General features: G+C 36.8%; 1 protein-coding gene across 6 annotated transcripts in view; it reads right to left on the bottom strand.

The window, feature by feature from the left end:
- EXOC6 (exocyst complex component 6) overlaps positions 1–17,103 on the bottom strand; it is an 84,248-nt gene that overhangs the window by 54,744 nt on the left and 12,401 nt on the right. For all 6 annotated transcript variants that reach the window (XR_005566188.1, XM_039388491.1, XM_039388490.1 and 3 more), the window contains exons 2-8: positions 11,364–11,535; positions 10,036–10,083; positions 9,833–9,923; positions 8,886–8,931; positions 2,095–2,299; positions 859–1,014; positions 146–214 (exon numbers count right to left, since the gene is read on the bottom strand). Coding sequence is in view for 5 of the 6 variants with exons in the window: in XM_039388491.1 (XP_039244425.1) it covers positions 146–214; positions 859–1,014; positions 2,095–2,299; positions 8,886–8,931; positions 9,833–9,923; positions 10,036–10,083; positions 11,364–11,535 (787 nt within the window). In the remaining variant the exon portion in view is untranslated. The remainder of the gene's footprint in view (positions 1–145; positions 215–858; positions 1,015–2,094; positions 2,300–8,885; positions 8,932–9,832; positions 9,924–10,035; positions 10,084–11,363; positions 11,536–17,103) is intronic.

The raw sequence follows: 17,103 nt of genomic DNA, 5'->3' as shown, positions 1-17,103 counted from the left end.
CCATCTCAGCTGGTTCGTCCAGGAGTACTAATCCTAGAAGCAATATGCTTGCATGTTTGGGAACTATTAAGAGTGTGAAAAATGTGAAAATGAATATTCAACCACAAAAATTTAAATATCCTTTTGAGGTGACCTTAATACATACCAAAACTGAGTAGATGTGCAAACACCTATAGACTGGAGAAAAGTCTACAAGATCTTGGGCTGTCAAAACCTGAAGAAGGAAAGGAAAAAGAGTATATAAAACATAAAAAACATACAATTTGCAAAATGTGATATATTCCCAACAGAACTTGCCAATGTAAGAAGGACTCAAAAATGGATGGTTTCTATCACAAAACAATAAATCAATTGCTTGAATCTCTCTTCCCTTCGTACTACAAGTACTATATTTTATTTACGTCACACCACCAGACTCCTTTCTCTGTTTCAAAGCACCAGATTTAAAGGTCTAAATACTCACTGTTTCATTCAGTTTAGGAATAGCAAGTATTTGACAGATGAAAAAGTTCTAACTCAAGTTCACGTCCTCAACACCAAAAGGTTGGCTTTAGCAATAGCAGAATATTCCAGTGGGCCACATACCATTTACAGCGGGCAGGTAATGCATAATATCAATTGCAACTGAATTCCAGAATAATTGCAAGCTCTGTCAATCTGAATGTCCTCAAACATGATGCTAAAGCTAGCATTAATACAAATAATATTTTGGCCCTATTTTTTCACCCTAAAATGCTGCTCTGGACTGGTGTCCCTTGAAGGTGTTCTGCGATTCTTCAGACAGGGTACTGCAAGTTTTGTTAAATAAACCTAAAAAATTCACTTTAAATAAGATGTACTGATTTAGAACAAAGTTACCTCTTCTTCATGTTCATCATCATCTTCAAATGTTCGCTTCAATGTCATTTCATTCTTGGAATCTGAAATTCTGCTTCTACCTAAATGCATATTCCGACCATAGTTTACATTATTCTGCTTCTGAAGAGTGGTACTAAAGGTCTTCTGTTGCTGTGCCTGTTTCAAGAGTAGAATCAATAAGGAGGGATATAATTCAAATTTCACCATTGATGAGCATACGCTAGGATACGAAAAACAGGTGGTGCCATTGAATACACACCAGTATAACTGCAAGATGAATGCCCTCAGCCTACACCAATGATTTTGCCTTTAATCAATCTGGGATGATAAATGAGTTCAATACTGAATTCTGCAGTTTTTCCTTAACCTCCAGAATATAATTTTAAAGGCAGAAAAAATAAAATAAGCAATCTGTAATTTTCCTGATCATAAACTGCAAACAGAGAATCAACATTTAAATGAAGTACAGTTATCACAGAGTTTCCAACTATTTGTTTTCTGTCTTCAGTTAAGTCTAAGTGAGCAGTCAGATGCAGAAGACAGGCACTATATTGTCCTCGCCATTAAAAGAAATGCAATGAAGTAACACGGCACAATCTTGCAATTAAGTTTCATTTATAATAATCAATGCAGCATTCTACAAGAACCCTAGATGACAAAATGGCAACCCAACCTGAATTCTCTCCAACAAGAAGCGAAATGAAAACTTTATTTGCTCTGAATAATTTTAGAAGTATTAACTGATTTAAAGCTTGCCCAGTACCAGTGCTTTAAAGAGGAAGATTATTTTGTGATGGAATACGCAAGGCCTCCAGCTGTCTCAGTCTCCCCCTGGCTTTACTTCAGTCTTCTGTATTAGTAGTATTTTAGAGAGAACTAGGTAGCATCTCAACACTTCTTTTAGTCTAATTCATCCTTGTCATCTGGCCAGATAGGCTGCTCTTTGTTTTGGTGCAGTAGCTGCTGAGCTACAGATTGTCCAGGAGTTGACTACTCAAAGTATCTCACAATTTTTTGAAACTTGAGATATACAGCATTTCTCCTTCCTTTCCCAGGGAGGAAACTACTTCTTGTCTAGGACACACACAGAAACTACACAAGATGTTAGCAAGCTCTCCATCTTTACTTAGAGGTCTATGTGATAACTATAACCCTTGGGCAAATCTTTTGGGATAATTCAACACTGAAATTTTCACTAAACAACAGGACTGAAATCATCCTGTTATGTTGGCTTACCTGCTTCATGGCAGTCTCCCCAATTCTGTCAGAATGCTTTCGAATACTTTCTAAGAAATCTTTTAGATCTGACATGGATATTTCTTTTATTTCTTCACGCAGTTTTGGAAGATTTTCTATCATTATCTGGCAAAACCGATATTGGCTAACTCTAGGAAGATATAGATTTTCAAGCTGTTCCATTGTTTTTAAAGCAGAATAGTATCTATAAAGAAATTAAAATAAAATTATGTAGCTTATAAAAACTTCATAAAATAATTTATCAAATATAGGATATCAATATCACACATGCAATCAATATGCATCTAATGAAATTACACTGTTATTAGAAAAAGTAAGAATCAAAACACCGTCCATATAATGCTTTAGTTTGGAAAAAGACAGTGAACTGCCAGAGTGACTCAGGCAAGTAAAAATTTTAAGTAGGCTCCTCTGGTATTAGCTGTTCTGATCAATAGAGTCTCAACACCACATGGAGCATCCTGCAGAATGGAGACACTAAAGTCACAACCTTTATCTACCCTTCTAGATTGAATTGGTTAGGGTTTTTTATTAATTTGATTTTTTTCTGAAACACAAATTGCCAATCACCCAACATTGCAGTATGTGCACCAAACAATGAGAAAAATCTTGAAAAAGCATGCCTGTATGTATCTGCCATCTTTAGGTATATGTGAACACGTACACACCTACACCCACCCTCTTTCCACCATCCTTAGTCAGAAAACACATGTATACATGAGTAAACAGTTTCAAACTGAAATACAATTCAAGCTTCTGGCTTCCTTCAGTAGACAAGCAATAACAAATTACTAATACTAGAGTCACGACTTCTTGTTCAATTCTGAAATTAACACAATGTTTTGAATTTTCTCAATCAAGACATTTCTAAGCTAACGACTCAGCATAGCTGGAGGATGGGAAAAATCTTTCTTTTATTCCAGAACAGAACAGCTTTCAGAAGACTGCAAATAAAGAAATTTCAAGTGTAAATTAGGAGCTTTAGTTTATTATATAGTTGGTTTATATAAAATATACATAAGGTGGCGGGAATGTTGCACATAAGAAAAGGTCTGGGGGCTTTATGCGTGTGGGTTTTGTTTTGTTTTAAATAGCAAATGACCGAGAGTGCCACATGGTGAGACTTCTGGGGAATAAAACCATAATAGCGTCAAAATCGTATAAAAGGTTTTTATTTAAATTATACGGATCAGCTTATCAGAACACTGTTAGTTCATCTGGAAGGTTTTTGACTGCTGTCTCTAAGATCAGAATTAACATAATCCATTTTAAATCCATTCTAGAGTCCCTTACTAATTATACATATATGGAGCTCAGGACCTTGCTCTTTTAACATCTGTTCTGATAAAGCACCGAAGTCTTATTAATTTGAAGGTCATCTGCAGGTCAGGTTTTAAATTAAAAAGTTTTGCATATCATTTCATAGAATTATGTATTTGGATATTTTGATTTTAAAACATTCCACAGATTTAATTAAATACTGAAGATTTTGCAACAATATTATTAGTTCCTACCCCATATAATCAATCATATAAGGTGAAGATTGACCATTTGACTACAAATGAGTCAAAGTATCTTCAAAGTTATTTTTTTCATATAAATAGGGTATTCTTCCGTCCACTCTTTTGAGCTAATCTTGTAAGAATATGCTCCCCAATACAAAATATATAATGTAAGCTTTGAAACTGAAGACACAAGTTTGAAACACCAATAGAAGTCATATGATAAGACTGTGCAGAACTTATCCATCTCATCATCAGAACCAGAAAACTGTAGGATGGACTTTCCTAATATCTCCAAACTATAAAAATGGAGCCTTCTAAAACTAGCAAGGAGGAGGTCTGGAAAGTCAAAACAAACACACAAAAATAAATCAAATACCCACAACAAACAAACACCTTCCCCCAAGGATCAATATTAGTGTTTCACATCAGGTTATTCTTTACAAAATGTCCCAGGCACAGAGTAGTCAGGTCTGTATAGAATTTGAAACATCAACACACAAAAAAGCCAAAATTAAAATAAAATTACCATTACATTAGTGTACACAAAGTATTCATTTATGTTTCAAATAACAGAGAGAACTTTTAAGATTTTTATCAGCAGAGTATCTTTGGAGGCAGTTAAGAGAAATAGCATAACTTACTAAAAAAGCCTCATCAAGTTAAACTACAGTGGCCAAGAAGTTACATAGAACAAGAGCAAGATCAATTCAAAGACTGAATTTTACTGAGAATAATTTATTTGTACACAAGTCTATTGAGTAAAGAAAAGTGCAGTTATATCACAAAATTTCCTGCTAAAAAAACAAGAGAGACAAAATTCTCATTTTATTTTAATTAAAAAAACAAACTTAGTTTGAAAAAAACCCAGTAGTGTTCTCCAACTTTTGTGCTTCTCTTAGAGGCAAATACTGCATATTCCTGCTTACTACATTTCCACTGAGTAAATATGAAAAAAATTTCTACCAAACACATTTGGTAGAAGAGAGTTCCTTGGAGAAAAGTCACATTCACAGAGATCCTGAAGACGATATATTGAAATTGCAACTGAAATCTTTTTACCACAGGAACAAGTATTTATTTTGTTTCTACATCTAGCTGCCTTAACAACTCTAAACCTCATTTTTAAACTTCCCCAGCATACCAATTTTATCAGTTTCCCCAAAAGGACCATGAACTGAGATCAAGGCACTACTAACTCTGAAACTTCTGTAAAGTGAATCCAAAACTCAATATTTCTGCAAATCAGATATGAGTTGCTGTGTGGAAAAGAAAAAACAAAACAATATCTGTAGAATACCTTTTTTGTCAATAATCATGTGGTAGGAAATTTTTTTAAAAACAGAAATTATCGAACTAATAAAGGTTGAAACTGGTGACAAAGAAAGCAGCTGACAGTTCAGTAGCAAATATATATTTTGATGAGGTTTTTTGCCAGATCCATGGTACCTCTGGGAAGTATTGATTTGCAGCTGGTAAAAGCCAGTGCTTCATTTTGACACGGTTCCAACACAATGCAGAAAAAACCCAAACAAATTACCACGGTTTTATCTGTTCTGATATCTTACCATACACACGTGGGTAGAACCAAATCATATGAAATATTAACTTCTCATATTTGCATCCTTTATGTCTTAAGGTTTATTTGGACGCTTGGAGGGTTTACAGAGAAAGGCTGCATAACTGTCTCAGTGAGATTCAGTAACCTAAATAACTAATCAACTTTGTCTTTCCCACAGTTTGGAAGAAAGCTTACAGTAAGGTCAAAAAAACAAATCCAAGTCTTTCAGGGCAAAGAGCTCACTCAGAAAATTACACTCATTCTTTAGTCCATCTCACAGTAGATTCGAGAAGATTAAGCAACTACCTTAGCAGAATGACTTATTTAATTATTTTTGTTGCAGGATGGGTTTGGGCTTTTTGTAATACTGTGGAAAAAGACTTGCAAAAACACCAGTTCTAACAACTCCCACACTTCGACCACAATCACTTGAAACAGCTGGGAACTTTCTCCCAAGACACATATCAAAATCCAAACGCTAAGGCCATGGTAACAGAGCTGTATGAAACATGGAATGATCTTACCTGTAACTTAAAATTAAAGATCAAGGTAGTTCAGTCTCAGTGCATAGCCCCCACTAGGCCGTTTGGAGAGCAGTGAAGAAACCACACCTCTCCTTTGTGTTTCCTCAGTTAAGACTTTAAACCCTCCATGACTCTTTCCAGTCAACTGTGTCTGTTTAGAGCAGATTCTGCAGTCACTTCCTCTCACAACTACAGTTCTTGTCAACTTGTGTTATCCATGGCTCAGGAGACAGATAAATAGGATACAGAGCCTTTCACCTCTAGGTCATCAGTTCAAACATAACCCATGTTGGTAAGGACCAAAAGTTGCTACCAATAGACGGCTTTTTGGACTCTGTAAACCTCCATTCCTTCTGCACAAACCAGTGTGTATTCCAGACCCAAAATCCTACATTGTCTTAAAAGAGGTCTGCCATGGAGAAAAGGAGATGAAATTCTAATCTTTATCCTATAACAACTATTCCCCAAACATATCTAATACCCATACTTTTGCCTTCTCTTACTTTAAACATTAGAATTGTGAGTTTTATTCATGGCGTTAAGACTGTAAGACAATGGAATAATGAAAACATACTCTAAAAGGCTGCAAGCAGAGAAAGTCAAGATGTCTTTTTATAAAAAAGACCAACAAAAGCTTTGCTGCATTAACAAACCTCAGTGAAGGTTTATGACAAAAATTATCTTTCCCTAAAACAAACATTCCTCGTTGCTTTGTTATGACAGGGATTGTGAATGCTCCTTTCTCTGATTCTTCTAGGAAAGCTTCACAGCAAAACTTAGGAAGATCAGTTTTGAAATTCCTTGTATGTACACACATTGGCTATCAGGTCTTTGCACTGACACTATGAATGTCCTTGCTCAATCTCTTAGTAGTGATAAAGGCCAGGATACATGTACACTTCAGACTTGTTGCCTGCTGAGCCACAAAGACATTACCATTTGAATTACCTGCAAGCTCCATGGGATAGCCACCTGTAGGCTGTATTATAGGGAATTGTAAGTCACAGGCAAAGTAGTAAGTGTAGCACAGCTAATGAAAGAGTTATCTGAGTCAGAGCAGTAGCCTGCAGCAGAGTCTAAGCCTTCTGCACTCCATGTGATTTCAAGGTATGGTACATCAAAGCTATGGAATCTCCCCTCTCCCTTAGATCTTTTTATGGCATGACAATGACATGTCCAAACCCCTCAATTCGAGTCCTTTGACTTTTAAGACTTCCTGTCTGGTGACTCCTTCCACAGGAAAATTATCAGATCTGAGTATTTTGAAAAATGGAAATTTAGTTCTAGACTTAAAGAGTACCGATGGTTTCTCAGGAAGCACATCAACCATCAGTGGACTCTACAAAACCACTAGCAACTATGAAGTTAAAATGCCAAAAAAGTCATCTGCAATTTTATCTCGCCTAAGTGACCTTTACATGATGACATTAGGAACTATTACTTCCCTTGGAATTCTAAAACCAGGATGCTGTTTGCCTTGCCTGACAGAGCACAGGAAGGGCAGAATGCAGGCCTTGATCCCAGTGCTTCCAATATTTTCAGCACACTAAATGTAGCACACTCCACAGAAGACCTTGCAAAGGGAAGCAGTGCAATTCAGACACTGTTCAGTCTGTTCTCTGACTGGAGTAGCAAGGGCACTGGACTGTTCATGTCTTTCTGCTGAGCTGCTCCAAGAACACTGCAACAACATGCTGCCAGCTACTCTAAGCAGATGCCAAACCAATGTCCTGTTCAGAGGAAACAGCGTATGGTAGTCAAGCTGATGAGACGTACCACACTGCTTCACATACAACAAGTTTTAATTGTTTTAAGAGACAGCATAGTGCCATAGCTATTAGGTTGTTCTTAAACCTCTCGTATTTCTACAGAAGACTTCCCAGACAGCAAACATGCACAAGTATCATGCAGCACATATATCACTGTCAAAGATGCATCAGATTTGCTGCAACGTTGATTGATCTGATGTGTACAGTTGATCTGAAGCATTTAGGACATGTCTGCACACAGGCTTTAGAGCTGATTTGCAGGAGGTATAGGCTACTCAGAAACAGAAATCCAGACAAACAGTTCAAAAGCAAATCTAGATTACAAAGCAGCCCTGCAGACAACTGACTATGCATAGCTAGTTCCAAGTGGAAACAGACTGGCCCAGACAGACTTGTTAGCAGGAGCTCACTGCAGTGGTGCCAAGCGCACAGAGACGCTGACAACAATCCTGAACGCAGAAAGGTGCCAAGCGCACAGAGACACTGACAACAATCCTGAACGCAGAAAGGGAAGGCACAGAGCAATCAGTGCGACTGAGGCACGATGAAAAGCAGGCAGGGATGGTATAGAATCAGACAACAATGCCAGAGAAATCATGAAGAAGAAAACAGCAGCAGTGGTATTCCTGGGGTGGGTGTGTGAGGTGCAGCAGCCCCAGTGGGATTGGATGACAGCTAAAGCAGGGGGCAGGGGCAGCCAAGCTGCCATGGAGAAAGAACGGGGGATACTGGGGCTACAGCAGCAGTGAGTGATGAAAAGTGGAGACACAATAGGGAGGAACAGCTGCTCATATACCAGTTATAAACTATTATTCTAGAATTTAATTTTTAATTATGGTTTTAATTTTTTTTAACAATTCATCATGCAGGAAAAAACTCCAAACCAAAACACACTTCCTTCACTTCATTCTCATTGTCCCATTTACACAAAAGATGAGCACAGAGATACCAGATAGGTCTAAAGAAAGGTATATGGAGTGAAATGTCCTTTCTTCTTGGATTATGAGTTTACTTAAATACATCATGATAAATTAATCAGATATTAATGTACTCTGAAAGCTCTTTAGTCCCAAAGGATCTTACTTTTCTTGATTCTTAAACTGCTTTGAGTAATAAAAACCAGTAAACTTTACTTCACATTTTATAATCATAATTTCATTACATGTCATACCTATTTAAGTAAACATTACTTTTCACGGCAATCACTAAGGTCCTAGAAGTTCTTTATATTTAATATAGTAATTGTTCCCTTGCAGTGACATTCTTGAAACACAGACAAGGTATTATGAAAAGAAGACTACACATATCAAGCTACAGGACTTAGAATACTTACTTGTCTACATTAGTGTTTGCTATTCTATCAGTTTACTGACAAATGCTATATCTTTTTTCTCATAGAAATAAGGTCACTCACCTTTTTACATTCATCTGTTCTTTTAATTTGCTGTACATTTCCAGCACTGCATAAAAACAAGCAGATTAATTTATGAATCTTACCATGGCTTTACTTAATAAAAGAGGAAAACATATACTGTAAAGGACAAAATTAGAAATAGAAAAGAATATGTTAAATTTAGCTTATTTAATTCCTACTGTAACATAAATGTGATAAAACTAGCAAAAAATATGCTAGAATGCATCTAACAAAGAAAAAAACCCTGAACTATTAACAGTTTTTAAAGTAAAAAGAATTAAGATTGAACAAAAGAGTCAACACTACATATATCAAGCATAGTCATTCACTTACTACATACCATAGCCTTATCTGCATTACCAGCCCGTGACCTGTCTCCATAAAAAGGCAACAGTACCACCTACTGTACTCATAACACGTCAACATCAAGACTTTACAAAGGAAAATCCTCAAATCTGCTTTACACCAATATCACGAACAGGACAAAACCTTTATAGAGCTGTGTGCAATCCCACAATATCACCTTCTGAAACACTTAGAGCCCTTATTTTTATTTAAAAAAAAACCTGTAGTGACACAGAACTAAAAGCACAATGTTGAAGGTGCACCATTAGTATTTTCCCCAGTATTCAAACAGTAAAACCCACCCTCTTAAGCAACAAATTCATTGTTCATCATATTAAAAATATTAGTTCATTTAACACTGTATGTGGCTACATTGTTTGCAGTATCTAAATCTGTCTCACTGTCTTCTCACAGCATCATAACTGCTCTATGTCAAATATTGTAAAAGACAGAACCTACACACAGACATCTTTTAAGAACCTATTAATTTTTTCATTAAACTGGATGTTACAGGACTACAACTTAAAAAAATAAAATTCTTTTCCATTTGGCTATGGTGACTTCATTTAATTTGCCATCATATTTAGCTATCGGTCACTCACCTGGAAGACACAACTGTAGTTTTTCCACAACTGTTGTAATATTCCGCTGCTGAACTCTACATCGGATGATTTCCTCTGTTTGGGATATCACCTTAAAGGGATTTTTTTAAAAAATAGGAAGAAAATCACACTTAAACTATGCAAACAAATTTATTTTGCTACAAATATTCATAATGGCCATATAGGAAGCACCATTTTCTCACCTCTTTCCCAGCATCCTGAAGCCTTCGGTTGGTATCAGTAACTTGGACCTTAAAAATAATTTCACCTTTGTTAGACAAATATGCATATATTGCCCTGATGTGACTGCTCACCCTTGTAATCAGATCATGCTTCCTGAGAAACTTAGAACAAAGAAATGCAAATTCAAATTAACTCTACAGCTTGAACTTGAACTTTTGATCGCAAAGGGCTTTTGTTAACTTCAATTACTTATGACAGTTCTTTCTAACAGATTCTGTGGCAAACTTCTCAAATTTACTTGGGATTTTTGAACTTTCCTTGTTTCTGTAGGTCTGTCAAACAATTCAAATCATTGACCCAATTGACCACTGGTCCCTTTTTGATAACCTCAATGAGCTCTATGGGCCATTCATTGTCTGTAAGAAATGGTGATTGCATTTTATGGTAATTAAACATTCATACTTTGCTGAATGCAAACACTGGGTGGTTGATTAACATCAAACGTGGAAATCTCCAAACCACAGCAACATTTTAATGCTGCAGGTGCAGGCAAAGCTCAACCTCAGATTTTCCCACATAGTAAGTGACTCATTAGGTCATCATAATAAGGAAGCACATTCTAGTTTATTAAAAATCTCATTAATTTCTGAACAAAGATGCTCAATGACCTCATTGATGCTGTATTTGGTCTCTTGTTATCTGAATATCCTTTATATAATGCTCTTCTAATCATAACCTCTGATGAACTACGCTCATTCTGTCTGGTGTGCATATTTTGCTCTCAAAAGTGTAAAGAGAGCTAAAAGGGACATAATTCACTATTCTGCATTCTGATCTGGGAGTAAATCTTGGTTCTCATATCTAATGAAAACTACCAACATCACCAACTCTCTTGCTCATTACAAAGTAAAGAACATTTTTTTTTAATGCATAATTGCAGGATTTTTATTTTTCTAATAAAGATTTTAAATTTTTCTGAGGTCAGATACAGAAATGCACGAATAGAAAAAGACCTATTTAAGAAATACTGTAGTTATTGTTTATTATTCTTTACCTTCTGAGAAAGCCTCTAAAGATGGCAAAATAATTTTGGTAGCATTTTGTGAAAACATACACTAAAAAAAATCAGAATTAGATCTAAATAAGTATTCAGTTTTGTAAATATAAATTACCATATCAGGCAACACAGCTCGAATCACAAATCCTATTCAATCCGCTTTTAAAAAATTGCTGCAAACATCAGAGTGTAAGTGATAATCACTAATTTATTCTCCAGTAGAAGAGTCCAGTTCCTTCTTTGAAATTCAAAGATAATGATAAATGAAACTGTGAAAAACTAGTTCCTTACCTTTAATTTTTCTGCATCAGCCCTAACTTTAAGAAGTTCTGTAATAGCATCCACAAAGCCCTGATGGTGAAAATTGCACATCTTTTCTATCTCCCTGTCATGGTTACGTATGCAGGCATCAAGTTTTTCCATAAACTTCTGATGTGCATTTGGTTGGTCATCATATACAGACCTATTAAATACAAATAAGAAAATCAAAGTTTACTTTTCACCCAGTTGAAAACAGTATGCAAGGATCTTTATTGAAATCTCCCTCTCTCAAAAACAAAATAAAAGCAAGTAAACTTGATGTTAGAGTGGCATCATTTGGTGGATCCACTTCACGGAAATCAGCATTAAAAGAAAGAGATGGCACAAAACCGAGAACTGAACCCAGCTCTTATGGCATTAATCCAGGTGCTTAACCAGTTACATCATGGTTGACCTGAGCCTCACTGGTCTGTTATTTATGCCCTAATGCTCAAATATGGGTACAAAAGAATCAGTTTCTCCGACCACCTCAAATAGCATGGATCGCTTTTCCATCAAATTCCACTCTTTGCTAAATATAAAGAAGTGCAAACATACAAATTTGCTTTTCTGGTACTCCTAACACCAGAGTTATCCAACTAAATCAGGGTCGGATGCTTCCAGCCAGAATGACCGGAGCATGGTGCGGCAGGAGCCGGACTCCTGGCAGAAGGCAATCCCCAGGGCTCCCTGTCTCCGCCTGCCCACATCCAGCAGCTCCCAGAGCAAATCTGTAACACACACACGCCTAGGGCTGCTGCCTCAATGGGATCTTACAGTCAGAAAGGGCTAGAACCAGGTCTTTTGGCTTATTTTACTAATTGTTTGAATAGTACATTTAAAAACTTCAAGCACAAAACATGACTCCCGGAGAAATTAGTGGTGTAGCTCGTTGAGCAGCATCAGAAATAGAAATCCGTGTGGAAGAACACTCAAGCATGGGAGTGAGCAAAGGAGGCAGAGGGGAAATTAAACCTTTAGACTTCGGACGAGGAAGCAAGAAAAGAGGTATTACATAGAATTGTGCTGGAATCCAAAGGTATGAGGTCTCCCGACAAATGCATGGCACAGACAGTTCCAAAAATCGATGAATAATTTGATATAGCAATACCAGCAAAGATATAATTTTTGAAGTAGCTTTTCAGAGAGAATGGGAGCAGCAATACAAGAATGATACAGTCATACATATACAAACATATTTCTACCTACAAACGAAGACTTAAAATATAAAGGTGATCAAAAGTCTGTAAATTGCTCTTTTTTTCTTCCATATTTTCCTTTTATAATTTCAAAGTTTTCTCCAGAAATTTATAAGAAGCTTTTTAAAAAAAAATAAAATTAAAAAATCTTAAGATGGGTGAAAAAAGACTGGAGTTCAAATGGTCTCGGTGTCGTCTGTAGAAGTACAGTCTTAAGTTCAAGATCCAGGCAACAATGAAACAAAGCCTCTAAAACTCTTGAGCAGCAAGAAAGTATTTCCCTCCCAGTCTTCTTGGAGAAGTATGATTTCCTATACCCTTCAAGATCCTCTTTTCTAACCAGACATCTGGGCTCTGCCAAGACCAGAGGTCATCATCAACAGACACATTCAACAAACCTATAGCTGAAAAGAACTTGACCTTTCAATGAAGAAGAGGGTGTAGAAGAGATTGAAAAGACTTGTAACTAGATTCTTGTTACTTTCTGAGTTTCTTCTTACCTTGTATGAAATACTCAAGCTACTGAATTTAGAGACATGAGAAAGGCAATATGCTGTCATACATGTCAAAGGAGGAAAGCTGATTCCTTACAGTCTGCTTGTTATTGCTATTTTCCCTGGGAAAATCTATGCAATAAAATATTCCTAGAATATTTTATTCCTTTTGCTTATGATAGGAAAATAAGGCTATGGTACTGAAGGCAGTTTTTTTCCTCCAAAGGGCACCAGGAGAAAAATAGGATTGTTGACCCATGAAGTGGTTTACCCCTCACCATTTCCACCACCACAGTCTGAAATGACAGCTGGAAGAGGCAAATGTGTGCCCATCAGTCCCTCCTCCTGAGGTTCCTGTCAGACTGCCTGAAAGGGACCCCTCTCAAGGCTGCCCAGGATGGTAAAGGGCCATGGTGGATGGTCACGAGTGACCCATATCTGCCAGTGGGAAATATCTGCACCCAGAACCTGGTGCTGGCTGGAGGAGAAGCAGTATCCTGGCATGGGAGGAAAGAAAGGTGCAAAACAGTCGGCATTGAGTGAGCTCTCATCAAGCAACCCAATGTTCTGCATCTGAAGGCACAGGGGGCCGCATGGAGACCATATCACTGTTACCTGTAAAGAAATGGGGAAGGAATGAGAAAAAGGCTCAACAACTGATGTTGCAGTGCTCCAAACTACACAGTACACGCTGGTTACATGACTGCTGCTCTGTCTCCATAAGAAAAGGGTCAGAGATGTTGGAACCTACAGGGTGGACATAGGAGGACACCCACTTGTCTCCAGAGTTCCTGGAGAAGAAAAAAAGATTAGGAGGACCAGATAGTGCCTTCAGAGATATCAGGCACGCATCTGCGAATGGACTGGACTTACCATCTATGCTGCACTGTATGCTAAAGCAAAAAAAAAGTTCAATTCGTTACCGCTTCCTTTAGCCTTTTTTTTTTTTTTAAGAGTGGAAGGAGTCTCCAAGTTCAGGTCTCCTTTCAGAGTTCTCAAAGGAAAGTGAGAAAGGAGCATAATTATCACAAAGATAGGAGACTTCCACCTACCGCCATGTGCTCAAACTGGGAGTTGTGCAATACACACATAAATGAAAACAGCAGTAAAACACAGTAAAGCAAATATGCCTAAAACAGAATAAGACCTAAAAAAGATGGTGCAAGAGAAACTCCACGCTTGATTTGGTATGACCAAGCTTTCTTTGGTGGTTGTAGTGTACTGTCTTTCTGGACCTAGTTATTGCCTGATGATTTGAGGGTATCCAGTAGCTGCCTTGTCAACTTTTCAATCCATTTCAGATCTGCCAATACAGTCAGACATGCTGTTAAAATACTGACAGAAGGAAATCATTTGAGATCAGAAGATTTCTCCTTAAAGTGTTATCAAACAACTCCAGACAGCATAGCCAGAAATTCTGGAAGCACATAAAATGCAGCAGAGGCAATACAGTACTCACTGTTATAAAAATTAGTGTTTATTATGTTTTCCTCAATATATTAAAGCGACTTATTATTAAGTTTAATGATCATAAAGTACTTATTTTTAATCTCAGGGGTATTATCACAATATTTAATTCAAAATCATACAGGGAATAACTGTTCAAAACTGGGGGGAAAAATCGATACTGCGTACATCCCAACGCCTTAACCACAAGATTACCCTACCTTCTTAAAATAATAGTTACTATTTCATGTTCTACATTGTACTCTTTTCTGCAAAGATATTAATATAATTATGATCTGTGATCTAAACCACTATTTTGACAGAGTTCCCTAAGATGCACTAGTAGTATAAATTCCATATTCATTACATAAGTAGACAGCTCCATCTTGTGGGAACAACAACAAATTAATCCTCTTCAGCATGAGTGAAAAAACTCCTGAGACAAACTGCTCACTTTTACAGAAATAAATCATTAGTGTATTTAAAAGAAATTCACACTTCGTATCACAACTTCCTGTGAAAAAGTGAGAGAATAGATGGTGAGAAGAAGATGAGTTAAACAAGTTTACTAACTTCCTTAAGATGCTGTAGTGTCTCTTAGGACACTACACACCTGCAATTTAGGGGCTTCAGAACCAAGTCTGGCCTAAAGCACTGGCCTTTTTAGAAATGTAAGTGTACTCTAGAGAGCCATGCCATCTCTAGCCATGGACAGAAACTGGGCTTTTTCTCAAATCTGCAAAATCTGATTTACCCATTATGGAACATCACACGTTGTACAGTATAGTTTATTTCTCATACTGAAGCTTACTTTCCATACATACATTTCAAAGATTACCTACGCTTACCTAAACAAAGTAATTTGAACAATTATCTGAAAGTGTATATTTCACCAGATAATGGCACTGCAAGCAATCCTGACAGCAATTCTGCACTTTTCAGAGTTAGACTATCACCATATTGCAGTATCTTGCAGAGAGACATGGAATCCTGAAAGTATCCTAGAGATTATTCTTTTAAATTACAAGACAAAATTAACAGAATTTACAACACACACACAGAGAATTCTCTCGGAAAGAGAGTGAGGACGTAGTAACCTTTCCAGCTCCATTTCTTCAGGAGATGACTATTAATGCTAATCTGTCTACCCTAAAAATCTCTCACTGTAAATTGCTTCATATACATCAGTGGGAAATGTCACAAAAAGGGGCAAACGTGCCCAGGATACCAAAAGGATTTTTACATGTGTAATATATAGTTCTTTCAACTTCTGTTTATACGCTTCTGAATGAAGAATCCCAAGGATCCTCCCTTCAGCTTTATGGACCCCTGAAGTGCTTGCTATCGGTCTGAAATACAGCACAAATCTAAACTGTGCTGAACTGAAAGACATGATCAGTTTGTATTACAATTACTTTCAACATCTGATCTACACAGCTATAGGAACCTATAGACCAGGGATTCATACCATGAATCCCTGACAAGAAGGTTTTTTCTCAGTATGAGTCTTCAAACTGGGGAAAAAAAAAGAAAAAAAAAAGAAAAAAATCACTGATGTCAGAGACAGAAGTTTGTATTTGATTTTGGCACCAAAAAAAACCAAAACAACACAGCATATCACCTTAATTTTCAATGTGAAATGAGAGAACAGTAACTTGAGAGACTACTTAGACATCAGTACTGCAAATCAGTGATACGACAGGTACTATTTTCTTTCCTAATCGACTGGGCAAGCAGGGAACCCATGAAGAGCACAAGCAGAGCTGAACAATTTTTCTGGTAGCGTGTCACAGGTCATCTGTCTGTATTTCCCTGAACTCTGTATATAAACAGAGGAACTTTTTTCTCTGACTCATCCCAACAACTGGGCAATACAACTCATATTAATGCCAGGCTAGGTAAATAGAAAGTGCAGGAAGTACTTTTAAGAGAAAAAAAATTAACTAGGAATAGTCAGAGACTAACCTAAGGAGAAAGATGTCTCAGTCACTGGATCAATTTTATTTTTACCTTGATCATTTTTACCAGTAGGTTGAAGGGAAAAAAACAAGCATAAACAGATTTGAATTCAGGTCCCAAAAGAAAAAAAAAACAAAAAAGGAGAATTTTCAGATATGCAACCATTTTCCAATTGAAGAAAATAAGTTTACTTTATACCATAAAAACTTCCCTAAAGTTTTTACTTTCAAAACTGAAACACATCATGAAAAATACGTATTGAATAGGTCTTATTGACGCCTTCTTGTGTTTACATGCAAAACTACATTGAGGCACCAGAGGGCACCATTCTACGCACAAGAACACCAGCAGCTAAAAAAACAAAAGGGGTCATCTCCAGAGAACTAAAATTTAGCCAAGGATCGTAAAATTTAACATGCCAAAAATTCCACCTGATCCTTCAAAAAATAATATTCCTTTTAAAAATCAATTATCCTGAAATCATCTGATTTATTCCATAATGACAACTCCACACATGCATTATCACTCTAAGTCACTATCACAGATGTCTTCACAAATGATTACAGTCCCACTTCAAAAGGATATTTCTGCTATAACATCATATAAATATTTCTGTGCATGCAATCAGGATAT

This window comes from Pipra filicauda, unplaced genomic scaffold (genome assembly GCF_003945595.2).
Source record: "Pipra filicauda isolate LSUMZ 115617 unplaced genomic scaffold, ASM394559v2 scaffold659_size178264_pilon, whole genome shotgun sequence".
NCBI classification, from domain to species: domain Eukaryota; kingdom Metazoa; phylum Chordata; class Aves; order Passeriformes; family Pipridae; genus Pipra; species Pipra filicauda.
Note: the sequence above shows the minus strand (reverse complement) of the source record. Positions and strands in the feature narration are given on the sequence as shown.